The sequence below is a fragment of the Bidens hawaiensis genome, unplaced genomic scaffold (genome assembly GCF_021521415.1).
Source record: "Bidens hawaiensis isolate Kalapana, Puna unplaced genomic scaffold, B.hawaiensis_p1.1 tig00005935_1, whole genome shotgun sequence".
Taxonomy (NCBI): domain Eukaryota; kingdom Viridiplantae; phylum Streptophyta; class Magnoliopsida; order Asterales; family Asteraceae; genus Bidens; species Bidens hawaiensis.
Window position 1 is genome coordinate 368,776 of NW_027491390.1, and position 20,721 is coordinate 389,496.

At 32.4% G+C, this 20,721-nt stretch overlaps 1 protein-coding gene and 2 pseudogenes across 3 annotated transcripts; all 3 read left to right on the forward strand.

Moving 5' to 3' along the window:
* The first annotated feature begins 6,416 nt into the window (after positions 1-6,416).
* Positions 6,417-7,450, forward strand: LOC143631020 (basic leucine zipper 43 pseudogene; annotated as a pseudogene).
* Positions 7,451-11,713: 4,263 nt separating this feature from the next.
* LOC143631021 (chaperonin 60 subunit beta 4, chloroplastic-like) lies at positions 11,714-15,344 on the forward strand. 2 transcript variants are annotated; one of them, XM_077099885.1, is made up of 12 exons: positions 11,714-11,890; positions 11,978-12,103; positions 12,890-13,027; positions 13,129-13,224; positions 13,307-13,546; positions 13,708-13,942; positions 14,012-14,181; positions 14,258-14,335; positions 14,419-14,490; positions 14,570-14,674; positions 14,757-14,849; positions 14,928-15,344. In XM_077099885.1, exons 1-12 carry the CDS (start codon positions 11,747-11,749, stop codon positions 15,210-15,212), a joined length of 1,782 nt encoding a protein of 593 aa, XP_076956000.1. In that variant the 5' UTR covers positions 11,714-11,746; the 3' UTR covers positions 15,213-15,344. The 2 variants fall into 2 exon arrangements, with proteins under 2 accessions (XP_076956000.1, XP_076956001.1); XM_077099886.1 differs by having other exon boundaries at positions 14,761-14,849; positions 14,928-15,106.
* Positions 15,345-16,682: 1,338 nt separating this feature from the next.
* On the forward strand, positions 16,683-20,201 carry LOC143631074 (ceramide synthase 1 LOH3-like; annotated as a pseudogene). The gene is made up of 7 exons (XR_013153288.1): positions 16,683-16,864; positions 18,513-18,742; positions 18,824-18,979; positions 19,060-19,246; positions 19,350-19,534; positions 19,647-19,708; positions 19,788-20,201. The product of XR_013153288.1 is annotated as a ceramide synthase 1 LOH3-like (transcript).
* Positions 20,202-20,721: the final 520 nt, after the last annotated feature.

Sequence of the window (20,721 nt, forward strand, 5' to 3'; positions counted from 1 at the left end):
TTAAGCAAATTACTAATTTGGACTGAGGTTTAAAGATACGAAAGGTACAAGCACTACACTTTACAACAACATTTAGATTGGATGTTTGTGGCTTAGATTAGTTGGAGACTTAATCATCTATGTAATGATTCTAATCTTTAAGGATTATATATGACAAATTTGCACATGTAGACCAAATTGGTCAACCTCTTTGCTTTGTCATTGGTTAATTTGTCCAATGAATAAAAGCAAGAGAGTGGTTATCATTCTAGATTAGACTCTTAACATGCGTGTTCATTATTAGATATTATATAACTTTTTAACGACGTTTGGAATTACCTTTAACGTTCGAGTGAGCCTTCATAAGACGAGATGTCAATCATTCATATTAATTTTAATAATCCATGACTGACTCACCCTGGAACACTATCAAGGAAGAAACCCGTCAATATGGAAAAAAAACCCAATAAGTCAAGTTTCAAATCTAAAACCATTAAGATATCATGCTTTAACCATCACCTTATGTGCCATTGATTTAAAGAACACTGATCTATATTAAATGCTAAACTAACAAATTAAAAGTATGAATAATATGATAATTATATTATTGTATTTTTATTGATTATTATTGTTAACTATGGTTAACTCTTTTAATTTGGTCTCACTCCACCACATTAAATTAAGCTTAAATACAATTACACAATTAACTAATCATGCACTAAACATTAATATAAATTCAATATCTCAGCAAACATGCAACAAATTTGGTTCAGATAGACTTTTTGGTATCTTGGTAAACTCTACCCACTTTATCTTAAAAAAAAAAAAAAAAAAAACAACAACTTGTTTCTTTTATGACGTCTTCAAATTCTGATTATTTTAGTACATAAGATTTCTATATTTGTGATATTAGTGTTTTTAAAGGCATTTTAGTTTAGTTGGAATTACTTAAAATCAAAGAGAAATAAAAAAACACGGCTACAAGTTATAAGGTGTTGAGTATACATTCATAGGATATCTAGAAAGTGTAAAAGGTAGTTGCGGAGATTAGAAAGTGGTAGCCCCAAGGTTATTGTTAGCAAAAGTGTTGAGCTCTAAGAAAATGTGGTTTGTAAAGACGTAAAAGGTGTTAATGCCAATGAAACATCAAAGTCTACTCTTGTTCGAAAGAGAGTTCATATTGAGGTGGAGCCAAGTATAAGTGATGATTAGGTTGTCCAGTCTGGTGTAGGGGTAGAAACCGTCGAATTGGAAACTGGCGAATGAGCTTCTAGCTATAAGTCTACAACTTGGCTAGTGAGAGACCAAACAAGAAATATAATTCCACCTTTGAGATATATGGATAATGTTGGTGTTGGCTAGTGGTCTTCATTGCTATAGAATAAGAGTACATTATGAACCTACTTAAAATGAACTAGTTAGTTCTAAAGACAAAAGGAAGTGGTGCAAAGTTATGAAAGAAGAGCTGGCTTCATTGGTTAAAAATGATATTAAGAATTAGTTGAAATAAGAATAAAACCGGTGTCTTGTAAATGGATCTGTAAGTTTAAAGTCGGCATGCCAGAGGATGACGGTCCCTAGACTCTAGGCCGGGTTGGTGGCCACGAGGTTTACTCAAAGCAAGGAAGTTGATTATATAGAGAGATTCTCACTCTAGGCCAGGATGAGCGTAATCAACATATACCCTCGACACTCCCAAGTGAATTCTACACATGCTAATTCACAAACTTTAAATTTGGTCACGATGGTCTTTCACCAGTGAATAATCTGCTTATTATCAAAAGCTTCTCGAGAACACTTACACTAGAGTTTCTATATATATATATATATATATATATATATTGTGGTCCAAAATGGTTCTCAAATTTAAAAATGTTCTCTCATGATTCTGATCCTATATATATATATATATATATATATATATATATATATATATATATATATATATATATATATATATAATTTAAAATCATCCCAATTTCTATATCAAATGAGAACTCATTTTTAATGGAGGAACTAAAAAACCAATTATGTAGTCACATTAATCATATTTAATTGGATGTTAGATTTTGAGAGAGAAGATTAAAATAAGATGAATCAAATGTGACATAATTTAATTTTCAAGTTGAGTTCTCAAATGATCTCTACTCTCTACCATGTATATTGATTTTTATAAACATTATATATACACATGATTTAAGTGGCTAGAAACATTCGATATATTAGGTACAAAGAGCTTAGCCATTCGGACCAATAATAGATTATTAAATGATCACAAAAAAAGATGTGTGCCGTCATCTAAAGAGAAGTGCGCTTTGACTCACGAATATTATTAAAATATATGCTAAAGAAAGGGATGTTTATTTGACATACATTGTGAAAAGTAAGTTTTGGTTTTATCAAATTATGGTGAACTCAACTTTGGTCGAAGCTTCACCTACAAATAGATACTGTTGAAGCAAGTATCACCATGATATTGATTATAGCTTGTAATACATACTTCACCAAAAAATTAAATCAAGTATAAAAGAGAATAAGTGAATAACGAGAGTAATTTAAATAAACTAAACATAGTTATCACTTAGTACATATATACATATTGGTCGCATCAACCATGGCTTCATAGATAGTGGTCTCTATTGGGGCCACTTCATGTCGCTTTCCTCATATTAGTTCGTTGTAATATGGACCTCCATCATTGATAGTGACTTGTAATGTGCCGCCCTGCATCTGGTGGTTTGCTTGATCCAATCGATGTAATACGAATAGTTTGTTGCGTCGGTTCTTCTTTCGGGGGTGTTATGAGTCTACCTCTTAATTACTATCTCTTTAACCATTCAAATTAAATGTTACCTCTTAACTATTAAGAAGACTATAAATCATTAAGAGGTAGTCTGTTAATTAGTGTTAAGAGACTACCAAACAGCTTTTGATGAGAGTGGTTGGGATTTTATTATTAATGAACACATGCTTATTGACTTTAGGTGTAAAAGGAGATAAGGTTTTATTACAAAGTTGAAAGGTGATTTTAATCTTAATATAGGTACCAACTAGTTTCTTGCAGTATTTTCAAAGAAATCATCAACTAAGATAAACTCCAACTATAAGGCATGCATGGATAGGTTTGCTCTAGTCGGACATGTAACTAGTAACACACGTTTAGTGTCATTTTTATGTTATACGTAACATATAACGTTCGAACTAAGTGTGGGTCACTTATCCGATCCACTCTTCGTGTTCGCCCCTGGCCAAGGACTTAAATATGTATTCATTGCTTAAACTGTTACATTACAAAACTCTAGATATGAATATTTATAACTCTAAAACTAAAACAATTATTACCAGTTCCTGTACAAGTAAATTCTGTATAACATTCTACCCTTACTGGGTCATGCATCTCAATTCTTGTCCGTTCAAAATCCACTCACAATGACAATAATCCAAATCACAGTTAACAATCATAAATTACATAAAGAGACCACATTACATATATTATATTAATCTCAAAAGTAAGACATATATTTCATCTCAGTTCTTCCGCATATATTAAAACCATAACATACTCTTGTGGTACAGATTTAACTCTTAAAATCTCAATATCTAACTATCTAGTGTTAAAAGAAGACCAATTGTCCACATTCAGTTTAATTAAAATTGTTTTATTTTTTACAGTTGTAAATCGAATGAAAAGGAAAAATATGTTGTTAGTGGAAATCAAACTCACTATTTTGCTTTTAAAATGCTTGTAGCTTACTAACTTAACTACATTGAATTGATACTAACCTTCCTTTTTCCTTAATAGGTATAGATTCATAACCTTTCGTTTTTAATTTCTTTTAAAATATAAATACAAATTATTAGTACTAATGTATGTATTTTAGAAAATATGTTATGTCTTATTAACGCTTTAAATGATTTTACTTAGTTTTTTTTATATGTTGTTTTGATTTCAATAATAACGACGTTAGAGCTGTAATTTTAATATCAAACCATGCAATTACCAATTCATTTTAATATTCATTATGTAATACCTTATAATTTATAAGGTTATAATGTTCATATATATTTGAAGTTTTCTATATTTTTCACATGTGTGTTGCACGGTTAACTAACATAGTATATATTGAAGAAATTCGAATTTAACCGGGGTTAAATGGGTGTTTCCACATTGTGTTGTTAGCTGAGAATCTTGAAATCAAGGAAGCGATGTACTGAGATCTTCAAATACAAAGATGCAAGGAAACCAATCATGTGGTGATGGTTAGAAGGGAGAGACGTTTCCTGCTCAGAAAAGAGCCATCATCGCCTTCATGGTGATCTCTCCATGCATACAAGTGTGTAAAGCACAAAGAGATGGTATATTGCTAGAGAGAGTAAGAGCAGAATGCTTTACCGTCTGGTTGAGTTTCCTATTTATAGCGAGACATGTAGAGTGTTGTGGAAAACTTGTTGGGCCACGAGTTGAAGGAATACCTTGTATGTCCCTTCTTCAGCTGCCATAGTGGAGATCGTGGATGATGTTTGCGATGCCCACTGCTCAGTATTATTTCCTCCTTAAACCTTGTCCCACACGTATTTGTTGTATCGGTGGCGCTTCCATGTTGTTGCTTTTTTTTTACACAACTCTTGTACACGGACGGTAGTCCTGACTCCCCCCCCCCCCCCCCCATGCGTAGCTTCTTGGATGTATCCGTTCATATGTGCGCCTGGGTGTGTTCCTTCTCTGGCGTGTTCCTTTTATAGCACTTGGGCTTTATTTTAAGTTCAAGCCTGAATTCGACTGGATCCGGGAACATATATTTTCTTTTGTTAAAAACATTTAGACCCTTAATTCACAATATTTTATGCATAAATCATAATCGCTCTAGTAACCAACCTTGTAATTATTTACACTATACTTTCATAACTCTGTGGACCTTATATGATTATATCTTATTTCCTAGGTTATTGAATACTTTAAGTTTTCTCCAACTAATTGCTCAACAAAAGAATTGTAATTAATAATTATAAACATGTGTCAAAGGTATATGGAATAGTTTTCCCATTTGAAACAAAAGATCAACACTCATTAATAAAATATAAGTTATGTTTAATCGAAGAAAGTAAGAGCATTTAAAATGATGTCAAAGAGAGATGCATAGAAAAATATATCTTCACCATGAATTGATGTTATCCACTATGTTGATATTTTTGTTGATTATTTGTGAAGAATGACGTGTTGCTAGGATAATTTAACCGCATTAGAGATTAAGTAAATTTGGAGTGAAAGTTAGTGTGTGTGAATTAACTTAATCCATCCACTAAATGTATATATCCATTCTCATATTAATAATGATACTAATAATTTATTAATGTTTTGTAAAAACTGTTAACACATGTAGTGACAGACCTATGACTTTTTTTTTCCTACTGATGTAAGTTTTCTTAGATACCCGTATGTTTGTTAACTTAATGTCCGGATTTTTGGTTTGGATGGGGCCATATCACATAGAAGTGATAAATTGTTACCGTTCTTAAAACTAAGAGTTACAATGAAATTTCGAAAAGAAGTGATAAATTGTTACCGTTCTTAAAACTAAGAGTTACAATGAAATTTCGAAAATTTGAGAAAATCATAACAATGCATGAAAGGTAATGTTCAATATAATATTCATATAGAAAGAATAACTAAACTACTTTAAACTCAAAACGGAATGTTGTTTTTTCTCTCGCGTTGTTTTTCAAAGGCAACATTTTTAGTTTGCTGTTTTTCTAAGTTTAAAAAATTCAAGGTTGGTATAAAAAACATATTATACGTTACAAATAAAAAACACGCTATATAGTGGGCCCGTCCATGAACATCAACGTCTCAAGGCTTAGACGAATAAGTGTGCATATCTTGTTTAACTACACATACGAATGACATAAAAAACTGAGCTCGATGAGAATACCCGAAACATCCGGGACGAGTATTTGGGTATGGGATTCAGAAAAAAAAAATCATGGGTACAAGAATTGTGATGCCCAACCCGATTACCTGAAACCGTATATAACCATAACCATATACCCGGAATTTTTAGTTTGTATATTTATTTTGTAATACTTCATTCTAATAGTTTTTTAACGTGAAAAGTGAACCTTCACTTTACGATATATATTTTAATGCCATTATTTATAAATCTATGCTACAAAATATGAAACTATCTTTAAAGATTTATTTAATCGTACTATTTACATATTTTAGACATTTCAAACATTTAATAGTACTTTGTATGCAATTTATCATATTTAGCCCGAGCAAAATTATAAATAGCATGGAAATGAGTTAAACATGTCATTCCAAACACAATCCGTTTAATTAAATAAACAGATTAACCCAAACACAATCCGCTAATGAAACTTGCTTCTTGTTGACTTGTTTCTACCAAATGGCAAAATAATGAAAATAAATGTTTTTTAATTATCATTTATGTTTGATGGATGAAATGAAATAGACATTGACTTTCATAAGACCGTACTACAATTCACTTTTGCTCCTAGTCCTATAAAACCCTCCATACGTTATCAGTTCTCTACACCTCAAACTTATTACCTCTTCAAGAAACTGTTTTGAGGTTCAAATAAAATTATGGAAGCCTATTACAACCTAGTTCCAAAATATGAAGATTTTGCCTCTAACTTCCTTCCAAACTTCACTTCTTTCGAATCCAACATCTCTTCGATTATCGAACTTAATTCAAACATTATGTACGATCATTGTCATCCTCAAACACCCATTTTTAATTTCTCTCCATGTAACAACTCAAGTACTTCAAATGAAACCGACGAGGATCACATGATCATCAACGAGGAAAAGCATAGGAGGATGATATCTAACCGTGAGTCGGCTAGGAGGTCAAGGGTGAGGAAACAAAGGCAGCTAGAAGAGCTATGCACCCTAGTGGACCGTCTCAGGAACGAGAACCATGGGCTCGTGGTTAAACTTAAGCGGTTCTTGGAGTCACATGAAAAAGTTGTTGAAGAAAATGATAAGTTAAAGAAAGAATGTTTAGAGCTAAAGAAGTTGGTTAGTGAAGCTCAACTTGATAACACATATACCACTTTAGGAGATCTTCATGACGACGATGATGGTTATGGTTATGGTCATGGTTGTGCTCGTTTCAGGGTTCAGTCGTCCTGTAGATCTAACGTTGCGTCGAAGACTTTTGATTCCTCCACTTTGCTTTAACAAGTAGTGTTGCTTCATGCTTGTGCTTTTATGATTATTATTGAAGAAATACTATTTTTTGATAAAGAATATGCATGATGTATTACTTTTGTTAGGTGGTGTGTTTGGAAGTTGGAACCATGTTCAATGCATATATTGTAACTTACTAGCCAGTGTACAAATGACACGTTTGAAACTTATATAGTTTCTTGTTTATCTTAACCTTAATTGGATCAATATGGTTCATATAAATATATACTGGTGGTTTACATGTGTTGTGATTCCTGTTAATCGTTTGTTAATATCAAACCAATGAGTTTATGAAAGTAAATCTATACTATATAATAAATAAAAGTTTATAACGCCACATGGCATCACACAAATACATTCTTACAAAATTTTCCCATCTCTCTCTTATTAAATATATTTCCATTTTTATTAATAATTTTATATTTAACTTTTTTTCCTTCTTAATCAATTATTTTCTCTTTCTTATAATCATTTTTTAATTTAAAATTTTAATATATTATTTAGTTTTATATAAATATGTCGTGTTAGTTATTAATATTAAGCTTTTATAAATAACAAATTCTCACGTTAATTTAGATAAAATGATTAATTTCAAATAAAGAAATTTTAACTTTACGTTTGTTTTGCAATGAAGATTAATAAAAGCTGAAGTCAATCACTATAAATGCTTTGATTTGTTTTTGAGACAACATATTTTAACGCATGGTAGGTTATGTGTGTTCATTATTTAAAGTTGAAATAAAAAACAAAACGAAACTACTAATTTTGATATGTAGGTTAAAATTACAAATATTGTATATAAAAAATATTTAGAGATATTGTGAATTTTCAACAACTTTTTATTTCCATATTGTGTAATATGTAATTTATTCTACCATATATTATATCATCATATCATTTGAACATATTTACATTATGTTATTATCTAAACAAATTTATTTATTTTAACTCGTGTTTTACACGGGTCTTGATGCCATATGCCATTACACATTAGTGATCCTTACAAAATTTTCCCATTTCTCTCATGTTAAATATATATTTCTTTTTCTTATTAATAGTTTTATATTTTATTCTTTTTTTTCAATCTATTATTATTGAGTGAACTGCGGTTTTCGTCCATATGGTTTGTTGAAATCTACGGTTTTAATCCAATAGTTTTCCCTCATCTCTCTCATATTAACTTAACTATGTTGATCCTTACAAATTTTTCTCTCATCTATCTCGTATTAACTACATTTCTCTTTTTAATATTTCATTTTTCATTTTTAATAATTCCACCTAATTTAAAAGAATTAATACCATCATAAATATGTTAATTTGTTTAATATGAAATGTATTGCATTAGTTATTAATATTAGATTTTTATAAGTAACCAATACGAAACGGGTGAGTTTATTTAACCGATTAAAGTATCAAACATTGTTCATGTCAAAACAGTTTAAGATTATAATAAGTTTTGGTCCACGAGTTGGTTTAAAAAAGTTTTCATTTACAACTAAGTTTTGATATAGAAAATAATAAAGAAATAATTTATGATTTATGAATTTTCTAACAATTTTTTATTTTCACATTGCGTAATGTGTAATTTTTTTTAAGTATAATATATCTTTATATATGTGATACATTTTTTTTTATTTCACGTTATGTTATTATTTAAGAAAAATTATTTATTCTAACTCGTGTGCTACACGGGTAACTAACCTAGTATATCAAATAAATAATAGATAAGGAGGTAATCACATAAAAAAAAGCATTAAAAAGATGTCCTGGGATTTTTAAATGGTTAAATTCAATTAAAGAAACAAAAAAAAAGTTGTTAGTTTTAAGAATATGCATTATGTTTTTGCTTTTGCTAGGTGGTGTTGGGGTATTCCGAAACCATATTCAATGCATATATTTCTTGTAATTCACCGTTCCAATACGCAAATGACACATTTGAAATTCTTGTTTATCTTAACCTCAATTAAATTATTAGATAAAATATATTAGTCCCATCCATCGACACAAAAAAAGATAGAATATACTAATCACAAGGTCACAACTAGCTTAAATGTATTGGTTATGATTTCTTCATCTCATTATGTTTTAGGGGCAATGTATACGTATATAAATTCGGTTTTAGTTATTTGCTCTTGACATCACTATGTCTAGTGAAGGATCTTGAACACATAATATGGATAGGACAGAGGATTTTAAACCATAGTTTGGATGGACTAGACTTAATACATATAAATTATTATTATTATTATTTTGAAAAAATCAAACTACTTAGCATAAAAGCTGAGTGGGCCGAGGCCTGGCCCACACAAAGATCGGCCCCTGATTATGTCTTCAGAGTCCTACCTCATAAACAAATCGCAATCTAGCATGCGTAGAGGTGGGCATAAAACCTCGTTTCGAACCCTACTTGATATTGGGCAAGGTATACCAAACTTATGAGTACGAACCATGTTTCAGTTTCTCAGAGAAATCGTATCCAGACCTTGAATCGAACCAGACCCACCTGAACCAGTCCCACCTCTACCCGGTCAAAACTTGGACCTGACCCTGCCCAGGAAAATCGATCAACTTTTGACTTTGTTGACCAACCAGAGTCGGTAGAGGTGCACAAATTGATATTTTCTAATTCCCGGTTCCAGGTATGGAATCGGGTTCGGGTTTGATATTGTCTCCAAAAACCATACTCTATGTTTCGGGTTCGGGTCGAGTATACAACCGGGTATTCTAAACCGGATATTTGAATACCATTTTTCGGGTGTTTAAAAAAACCATATTTTCGGGTATAGATATGGTTTTTTAAGGGGCTGCACTTTTTTGGGGTATTTTTCTGGTACCTTTCAGATATTTTTCGTTTGAAAACCCGGTTTCGGTTATATGAAAAACCCGGTTTCGGCTATGGAACCAGTTCTGTTTTCGGGTATTACTGGGTACAAATCAGGTTCGTTTCCGGGTACTAAAATGCATACACTTTCCGTATCCTACCGGTAGAGTCGAGTATTAAAAACCCGGGCTCTGGTTTTTTTAACATCTCTAAGAGCAGGTTGCAAGTTGCTAGCCGGTTCACGGGTTGGGCCACATCTCAACAAAAACCTTAAAAACCAAAGGCCCACTAAGAAGCACAGTCTTTTTATTGGCGTCAAGAGCAACTTCCATCAAGATATTATTATTATTATTATTAGGAATATTGGATTTTAATAATCATTATTAAATGGTATTTGCCGATAATAATCCCTATTCATTTTATTGTCACTGGCGGTCCCAAATTCAAAAAAGTTGGCCCCCAATGGTACCCCCGTTAAAAAGGACTTAACGACGTATACTTTTTTCCGAATTTCAAACTAACTTTTTAGGGCTATTAATCGGAAGGAAGATACGAGTCGAATGATATAAAACTTAGCTCCAAACAATTATCTAAACGACTTGATTTTGGTTAATTGTAAGTTCAAACACCCGAATTGAAGCATTGCATCGTCATTTTGAAGGACTGTTTCGAACTAAGTTTTACACCAATCGACTCGTATCCTCCTAACGATCAAAAACCCTAAAACATAGGTTTTAAATTCAGAAAAAACTATAACGCCGTTAAGTCATATTTAACGGAGGACCATTGAGGGCCAACTTTTTTGAATTTGGGATCGCCAGGCTAAACATACCCCCCTGGTTGCTTGTCATACCCCCCCCCCCTCCCTGGAAAAACCAACTTTCATATTACCTTTTAAAATTATATAATTAACAAATTAGCACAAAATTAAGGATTTTAGATTATTTTTTTACAAGTTGCGTTTTCTTTTTAAGATTTCGGGTTTTAGGTTTAGGGTTCCGGTTTTAGGGTTTAGGTTTTCGGGTTTATGGTTTGGGTTTCGGATTTAGGGTTCGGGTTTAGGGTTTAGGGTTCGGGTTTAGGGTTTATTGTTCCAAAACGTGTTGTTCCGGACACGTAAACCAGCCCACGCCAGACCGTCCCAGGCCCATCACGTGAGAGGTAAATCAGCCTCACTTAGCGGCAAGACGATTAGCGCTTAGGATCGGTTTCGAACCCACGACCTCTAGGTTATTGTTCCAAGTCTTACGCCCCCCTTAACCAACTGAGCTACATGGCAGGGACTGGGTTTAGGTTTTCGGGTTTAGGGTTTAGAGTTTTGGGTTTACTTTGTAAAAGATAAAGAGGTAAAATAAGGATATTATAAATATATATACTATTAAAATTCAAAAAAAGATATTATAAATATTTACAATATTAATACTAAAAAAATAAATTAATACTAATACTTGATATTTTTTAATTTAATATATGTAGTGGAGATTATCAAGTGAAAAAAAAATGTTGTAGGGACTAATATGTATATAAATAATGTTAAGAGCTAATAATAATTGATGTAATAAGTTTAGGAGAGTATATTTAGTAAAAATGGTATAAGGGTACGTTTAACAGCACCCATTATTATCAGCTAATACCATTCAATAGAGATTATTAAAATCCAATATTAATTGTTATTAATAATATTATTATGCTTATACATTATCCATCTCACATTCTTCACAAATTCAAACATGGCTTCATCTCTGTCAATAACCCCTCCAATATCTATCAGAAACCATAACACCTATAAAAGATATCATAACCCAATTTCAATTACATCCATGGCTAAACATATCCACTTCAATCACGATGGTTCAACCACCACCAAGCTTCTGGTCAGTCACATTTCTTTCCACTATTAATATTATTATTACTATCTAATCATTCTTATTGAGTTGGGTTTACAATTTGGGTTTAATTAGGCAGGGGTGACCAAAGTGGCTGAACTAATTGGAGTGACGTTAGGTCCCAAGGGTAGAAATGTGGTGCTGCAAAACAAGTATGGTCCACCCAAGATTGTAAATGATGGTGAAACTGTGCTTAAAGAGGTTTGCCCACCAAGTGTTTGTTGAAATGCTTCTGTTAGTTTTGTCAAACTTTTCAAGATTTTAATGAACAATGCATTGGGCTGGAAATGGTTAGGAAACAGCCAACCCAACGGAATTTCTTGTTCGTGTTCGTTCGTTAAGGAAATGAACTTGTTCGGGACGGTTCACGAACACAAATGATCACGAACAGTGTTTTATTTGATTTGGCTAACCGAGAATGGTCTTTGTCGACGGTTCTGTCCAGCTTCTAAATTTGTGCTAGTTAAAAATGGTGTTTTTTTAACATTCATGTTCATATGTTAATTTTATATATTTTTGTTTTATAGTTAATAATTTTGCTTATATGTCATTAAAAAGTGTTAAAAACCTTTAGTGAACAAACAAACGTAAACGGATATATACGAACACGTTATCGAACGTTCACGAACGCAATTGAACGAGCATGGCCTCTGTTCATGTTTGTTTTTTTTAGTTAGTCGGACGAAATTGCTTGTTCATGTTAGTTCATTTATTATAGGAATGAACATTAATGAACTTCCTGCTGGACAGTTCACGAACAGTTCGCCAAATGTTCGGTTCATTTACAGCCCTAAATGCATCTATATGGTTAGTGGTTAAGTAGTTCATAATGTTCGGTTTTGTAAATGTTTCTGTGAGTTGCCCAACAATTGTTTGTTGATATGCCTCTGTTAGTTTTGTAATAACTTTTTATGATTTTAGTTGCATTGAATAGAAGCAGTAAGTGAATATTTTAACATATTATGTCTTAGTTAATGTTTTATTCAGATTCAACTTGAGGACCCTCTCGAGAACGTTGGTGTGAAATTAGTGAGACAAGCGGGTGCCAAAACGAACGATTTAGCTGGTGATGGTTCATCCACGTCTATCATGCTTGCACATGGCCTCATTGCAGAAGGCGTGAAGGTAAAAAAAGATAATAATAATAACAGTAATAATGATAAAGTTATTAACTTAACAGACGTTAGAGAGATTGAAACTTGTACTAAACTTTTGATATTATAAAGGTTATTGCAGCAGGCGTTAATCCTATACAGGTGTCACGAGGGATTCAGAGAACTGCAGACGCTCTAGTTTTAGAACTCAAGTTAATGTCTAGAGAGGTAATAACTAATAAGTAATAACTACATATGAATGTTATTAAGTTTTAAAAACAACACAAAAAACTTTAATTGTATTTTGTAGGTTGAGGATCATGAGCTTTCAAATGTTGCTGCAATCAGTGCAGGTAATGATCTTGAAGTCGGGAGCATGATTTCTGAAGCGTTTCAAAGAGTAGGAAGGCACGGTGTTATCACAATTGAGAAAGGAAATTCTGCCGAGAATAATTTACAGATTGTTGAGGGGATGCAATTTGATCGCGGTTATTTGTCTAAATATTTTACCGATCGAAGAACCATGAAAGCAGAATTTCAAGATTGCAAGGTAAGGTTTTTTGATTATGAAAGAGTAGTATACTTTAACTTGAGGTCACATGGTCATGGAGACATGGAGTAATGTTGGCTTCAAAAAGTACTGATTGCATTTGTTAGAAGGTTTGAAAAAAATGATGTTTTTGACCTCAAAAAGTATACTTTGACTTGCAGCTACTTTTGGTTGACAAAATAATTACAAACCCGAAGGAGATATATAAAATATTGGACATTGTGGTCAAAGGAAATTATCCGATTGTGATAATTGCAGAGGGTATCGAGAAGGAAGCTTTGGCTCCAATAATTAGAAATAAACTTAAAGGGATAATAAAGGCAGCAGCCATTAAAGCACCCGCCTTTGGTGACCGCAAGAGCCATTATTTAGACGATATCGCTATTTTGACCGGAGGTAAGTCAAATGTTGACTAATGCTGGCTAATGATGGATGGGATCTGATATGGTTTTTGAGTTTTTGTAGGGATGGTGGTCAGGGATGATGCGGGTTTGACCCTTGACCGGGTCAAAGAGGATATGTTTGGAACCGCTATTAAGGTTGTAATAACTAAAGACTTGACATTAATAGTTACTGACGGGACCACTCAAGCCGCTGTCAAGAAACGAGTCAATCAAATTCAAAGGCTCGTTGAGGTGCATGCTTTAATTATGCAAATATTTTGAAAGTTTTAAGTTGACTTTAAAAGCCAAAAGTCAATCTATTTTGCAGAATACTGAAGAAAATTTCCAAAAGAAAATTCTTAACGAACGTATCGCTCGGTTATCAGGAGGAATTGCCATAATTAAAGTAAGCTTGATGCACTAAAAATTTTATAATATTTCTTCATTTTTTGCAATTTTACAGTTGAAATTTTATAAAACTGTGATTAGGTTGGAGCTCAAACACAAGTTGAATTGAAGGATAAACAATTAAGGATGGAAGACGCAGTTAATGCTACTAAGGTAGGTTGACTATTGACTGTTAACGTGCTGACTTTCTTTTCCTGATCTTAAACCTTTCACATTTTTTATATTTATCAAGGCTGCTATTGAGGAAGGCGTGGTAGTTGGTGGCGGTTGTTGTCTTTTAAGGCTATCTTTAAAAATAGACGAAATTAAAAAACTTATGGATAATGAGGAACAGAAGGTAATCTCTAATCTCACAAACATCTTTACATTTTAACATTTTGTTACTGTTACTTAATAAACTTTTTTATATAAATATTAAGATAGGAGCCGAAATATTCAAAAGAGCATTGGAATATCCCGCAAGGCAGATAGCCAAAAACGCAGGTGTCAACGGTAGTGTTGTTATAGAGAAGGTATGCGGTATGCCATATTGCCATCCCTATGTTATAACTATTTTTCAAATATTTACAAGTTTTTTTAATTGGTTTTAGGTTTTATCGAATGATGATATTAGATATGGGTTTAATGCTGCAAGAAACCAGTATGAAGATTTGATGTCTGTTGGAATTATAGACCCAACAAAAGTGGTACGATGTTGTATAGAACATGCTGCATCGGTTGCAAAGACGTTTATAACCTCGGATGCTGTTGTGATTGACATTGATGGACCGGTGATTGAAGGAATGAGACTGCCAAAGCAAACACCAAAGCCAACGCCAAAGCCAATGCCAATGCCAACATCGGGTAATATAGGAACGGGCTTGATGGGTTTTTGAGATTTTTGTAGATTAATTCGACTGTTTTATGAAATTGTTCGCGACTGTTACTATGAACTGAGAAGTATTTCAATCGAGAAAGCGAATCTGACAAGAGGATTTAAAGAATGCATCGAAGAGGCGCTTATTTATTGTTTCTGAGACTTCGATGTGATCCATATTTGTTGAGAATCCAAGCAGTGAAAAAGTTTCCAAGGTGTAAGATTTGTTGTATAATGTGTAACATTTGGTATATAGTTTACATGACATGACTTTAAGTAATTTACAGCCAAATATTAAGTTTAATAATATTAAAAAATTTGAGATCTCTAGGCAACTTTTAAGAATTTATATTATTATATATATACACGTGCTACATCATAAGATGTATAAAAAAGTAAAAAAACTATAACTAATAATAGAGAAAGCATCAACTAATTAATTAGCAACCAAGTTTCATTGCTATTTTCACTAATGTTGTATAAACCTTTTCTCAACCATAAAACCAACTCAAACTTTATTAACTTCAATTATTAAATTGTTATCACATTCATCTGTTCTATTTTAATAATCATAAATAGGCTATCCTATATATTATTTTCCCATGTGGATCTTCATTTTAATAAGGAACCTAACGTGGCATTCAATCATCTTACATTAATTAAATTAGACTTCAAAATGTTACAAACAAGTTGTACCTTGTGCAATTCTACCTGTACCAACGGGTCTGCATGAAACCGGGAAATCCGATCCTAAACTGACAAAACAAACCGATATAATCAAACCAAAACAAAAACTGCCGGCTTGGTTTTATGTTAACACAAAAGCCGAAAACAAAAACCGAAAAACCAAACTAAACATATAGGTTTTTTTTAAGACTTAAGTAATTTATAACCGTCTGATCCAAATATTTGTAATCCAAATATATAATAATCAATATATTATAACTAACGAAAAAAAAATTCCAAACCCAATTATATTATTTTTTCCCCAAAAATTTTTCTGCTCAAATTTTCAAGACCAAATGACAAAATCAAGAAAATAGAAATGTACCAAACCCCAAATAGAAAACCGAAAAAATCAAAACCGAATAGTTTTTAAAAAACCCAACATTTCGATTTTGGTTCACCTTAAATCCAAAACTGCACCGACCCAAATGTATAATGATCATTTAATTATTAATTAACAAAAAAAATTAGGTCTAAATTCATTATTTTTTACCAACATTTTATTCAACCAAAAATTAAACTGAATCCAAACATAAAACCTTAAAATACAAGATCACAAACTTTTTAAAAAAATCCGAAAACCCAAAATTTGGGTTTTGGTGTAGTTTTTAGTCCAAAACCACACCGATATATGTACACCACACGGACAGTCGAACACAACCCCAGAAAGGGAAAAACCGAAAAACTGATCATTTAAAGTAGTCATAAATGCAAAATAAACAAGTACAAGGACCAATTTGAAACTCTAAATTCAATCGGAATCACAAATTCACTCCAACTGCAGATTAATCAATCAATCAGTTCCACATGGGTTTAATCGAAGCTCTAAATTCAATCGATTTTGAGCAAGAATCCTTCCCAACGTATGCGGATTTTGCAGCTCTTCCTGTCTTCGCTATCTTCTTCCCAACTGTTCGATTTTTTCTTGATCGGTTCGTTTTTGAGGTAATAAAGTTTTAAGCTTTTGGGTTTAATTAGTAATTGGGTTGAAATTTGATCTGGGTTTCATTCAGTTTCTTGAATTAATGTGTTTTGTTGTTGAATTAGTGTGAGTGCTCTGATTGTTAATTAGCTAATTTTTGAGGTAAAGTTTGAAGCTTTTGGGTTTAATTAGTAACAGGGTTTGATTATTGATCTGGGTTTCAGTCAGTTTCTTGAATTAATGTGTTTAGTTATTGAATTAGTTTGAATGTGCTGATTATTTATTAGCAGATTTTTGAGGTAAAATTTGAAGCTTTGGGTTTAATTAGCACTTGGGTTTGATTATTGGGTTGAAATTTGATCTGGGTTTCAGTCAGTTTCTTGAATTAATGTGTTTTGTTATTGAATTAGTGTGAATGTTCTGGTTATTAATTAGCAGATTTTGAGGTAAAGTTTGAAGCTTTTGGGTTTAATTAGCACTTGGGTTTGATTAGTGGGTTGAAATTTGATCTGGGTTTCAATCAGTTTCTTGATTTAATGTGTTTGGTTGTTGAATTAGTTTTATGCACTGATTATTAATTAGCAGATTTTTTAGATAAAGTCTGAAGCTTTTGGGTTTGATTAGTAACTAGGTTGAAATTTGATCTGGGTTTGAATTAGTTTCTTGAATTAATATGTTTTGTTATTGAATTAGTTTAAATTTTCTGGTTATTAATTAGTAGTTTTTTTGAGGTAAAGTTTGAAGCTTTCAGGTTTAATTAGTAATTGGGTTGAAATTTGATCTGGGTTTGATACAATTTCTTTAATTTATGTGTTTTGTTGTTGAATTAGTTTGAATGTTTTGGTTATTAATTAGCAGATTTCTAGGTTTCTTGGAATAAATTAGATTGATTTATGGTATTCTAGAATGTTGATGTACTATATTGCAGTCAGATTCAGTGGTTTTGATGTAAACATGATAAGAGAATATTTGTTCAATGTACAACTAAATAAGCTTTATGTACAACCAGAAGCTGCATGTTTTCTGATTGTAACTAATTTTGACTCAGAAGTACATGAGGCATGTGAATCCCTTTATAACATTGCTTTGAGGAGTTGTGTTTAATTATCATGGATGGCCTTTAAAGATTTGAAAATTTATTCGATTATGTTTAGCGCATTAAATGATGGGAGTGGTTCGTGAGCCCGGGCATGATTTGATGCTGGATTTGGAAGGGAAAAATATGTGCTTTATTACTTTAATTTATTTAAAGAAATCCGGGATGCAACATATTAACTGTCTAGGTTGGAAACCTGTGTATTACACGGGTTGAATAGATGTTATGTTATTCAAGTGTTTTTTTGGATAAATGTTACACGGGATTCTGGTGAGGTGTGGAAACATCAATTAAGCGGGATGATTGGAAGATTTGACTATGAATCTTAATTATTTGTCATTTATTTAAAAAAGATAGAAATATATTTTTCATTTAATTGGAAAAAAGTGAAGGGAAAAGAGCGCTAAAACATTTTTTTCGGTATGTAGTAGTATTTAGGGTTTTAGTATCGAGTCCACGGGCCCGGTTTCTATAAGTTCTTATAGCCACGTGGCACCCAAGATACTCATTTATTAGAGTAGATATAGATATTTAATAACTAGAATTTATGTTGACAATCGAGTGACATGTTGCAGCATGTAGGTAGGTGGTTAATATTTGACAAGGACCACCAGAAGCTGGATGTTGAAACCGATGACAGAAACAAGAAGATAAGAAAATTTAAAGAATCCGCTTGGAAATGCATTTATTATCTTTCAGCAGAAGTATTAGCCTTAGCTGTAACTTACAACGAACCGTGGTTCACGAACACTAACAACTCTTGGTTAGGTCCCGGTGAACAGAGATGGCCAGACCAACAAATGAAGTAATCCGTCTTCTATCCTACACAATAAATACTCAACAATAATAATATTAATACTAATAATCTTCATTAACATATTTCCAGGTTAAAATTGAAAGGTCTATACATGTACACGGGTGGATTCTACACGTATTCCATCTTTGCTTTGATATTTTGGGAAACAAGAAGATCGGATTTCGGTGTGTCAATGGGCCATCATGTTGCAACCGCGATTCTCATCGCGATGTCTTATATATGCAGGTTTTTATACGTTTTTTTCCTTGTATAGAAAGTTAAGATGATTATATATTTATATTAACTTTTTTCTATATTTTGTGTAGGTTTGCTCGTGCTGGTTCGGTTATTCTAGCGCTTCATGATGCAAGTGATGTGTTTCTTGAAGTCAGCAAGATGTCTAAATACAGCCCGTGCGGAAGCACTAGCAAGCTTTTCATTTGTCGTGATTGTAATATCGTGGGTGGTGCTTCGCCTTATTTATTATCCGTTTTGGATATTGTGGAGTACAAGGTTAGAAAATATTATCTGGTTCTCATAGTTCTCTACTCAGTTTTGTAATAAACGCGTGTTTGTGAATAATATTATATCTTTTTTTCTCTTTTGAAAATTTCAGTTATGAAGTAGTTATGACTTTGGATAAGGAGAAGCATATTAAGGAGGGCCCACTCTACTATTACATATTCAACACGCTTCTTTACTGTTTGCTTGTTCTTCACGTGTATTGGTGGGTGCTAATGTACCGCATGCTCGTTAAACAAATTCAAGATAGAGGCAAACTCAGTGACGATGTTCGTTCCGGTGAGTTAAATGTTTTACTTACAACTTTACATTTCGTTAATCTTTATTTATTTTAAAATACGCTCATTAGGAAAATCAGAATTTGAAATATACGTTCTTGACGTGTTTGCAGATTCAGATAGTGATAGTGATAAAGAACACGAAGATTGATCTCTCGTTTCAATTTTGTTTAAGGTAATGCAAATATTCATTTTTAACTTTTCAAGATTATATAAAAAAGGACGCGTTTTTATAATTTTGTTTTCATTTACAGGTGGGATGAGATTTTTTGTCATATCGTCTTAAACAAAATGTCCAAATTGAGTTCCTGCATAGTTTTGTGTTAATGAACAGACTTATATAGATAGCGAGTTAAAACTGCTATAGAAAGTCAACTTTCGTCCTGGTTCACATACGATTGATGGTGTTTTTTTAGTTTGTTGATAGTTTTGTGTTCTTGTTTTCACCTGACTTGTTATCATCAAGGAACATTGGTGGATCAACTTCATTCATGTAACATTAAATTTCCGGTTCGTAAGACGTTGTAATTGGTTCATGCTTGGATTTGGTACTTTCTGTTTATATAATTGGTTTTAAATTCTTCAGTCCATTATGTAAAAGTAGTTTTATTTGAGCTCATTAGCATTTTTTGGTTAAACAATATACATTTAGCCGTGAAGGTATTTGAGACAAACATTTCTTATTAGCTCAATATTAATGTGTATTCACGGCCAGATATCGCAACTAATTCTTTAGTTCAAAGAAATATAAACCCTCCAAGCAATAGAATGATCCATGTGGTTTGCTTTAAGGGTTGCGTCGGTTGCATTAATCGTACCTGTTGAAGGTGGTTGTCATAATGAGACGATTTCGTTGCTAGATGATGAATATAAACATGACTCTTTGTCTAGTGGCCCGAATCTGATGGCTTGGTGATGTTATTGGCTTGATTCCGAATTATATACATGAATATGAGTTCAAGCTTTGATACTTTTTTTTATTATAGAAACTGAGTAGACTGTTTGTGCTTTCTTCCATGTAATGTGTGTACTAAATGAATGAACGGGCCGAATTTTGAATCATTTTACGCGTTTTGAGTTGGGTTGAGTTGGAAGCTAAATGTGAGTTGGTTTGTTTAAACTTGTGGTTCATTGTTTTATGAGTTGGTACATGTGAAGTGTATACACTACACAGGTCCTTTCTTGCTT

Coding starts and splice junctions, on each gene's coding strand:
- LOC143631021 (XM_077099885.1), top strand. CDS start 11,747: ATGGCTTCATCTCTGTCAATAACCCCTCCAATATCTATCAGAAACCAT. Junction 13,943..14,011: donor TATCGCTATTTTGACCGGAG/GTAAGTCAAATG, acceptor GAGTTTTTGTAG/GGATGGTGGTCAGGGATGAT. Junction 14,182..14,257: donor AAATTCAAAGGCTCGTTGAG/GTGCATGCTTTA, acceptor TCTATTTTGCAG/AATACTGAAGAAAATTTCCA.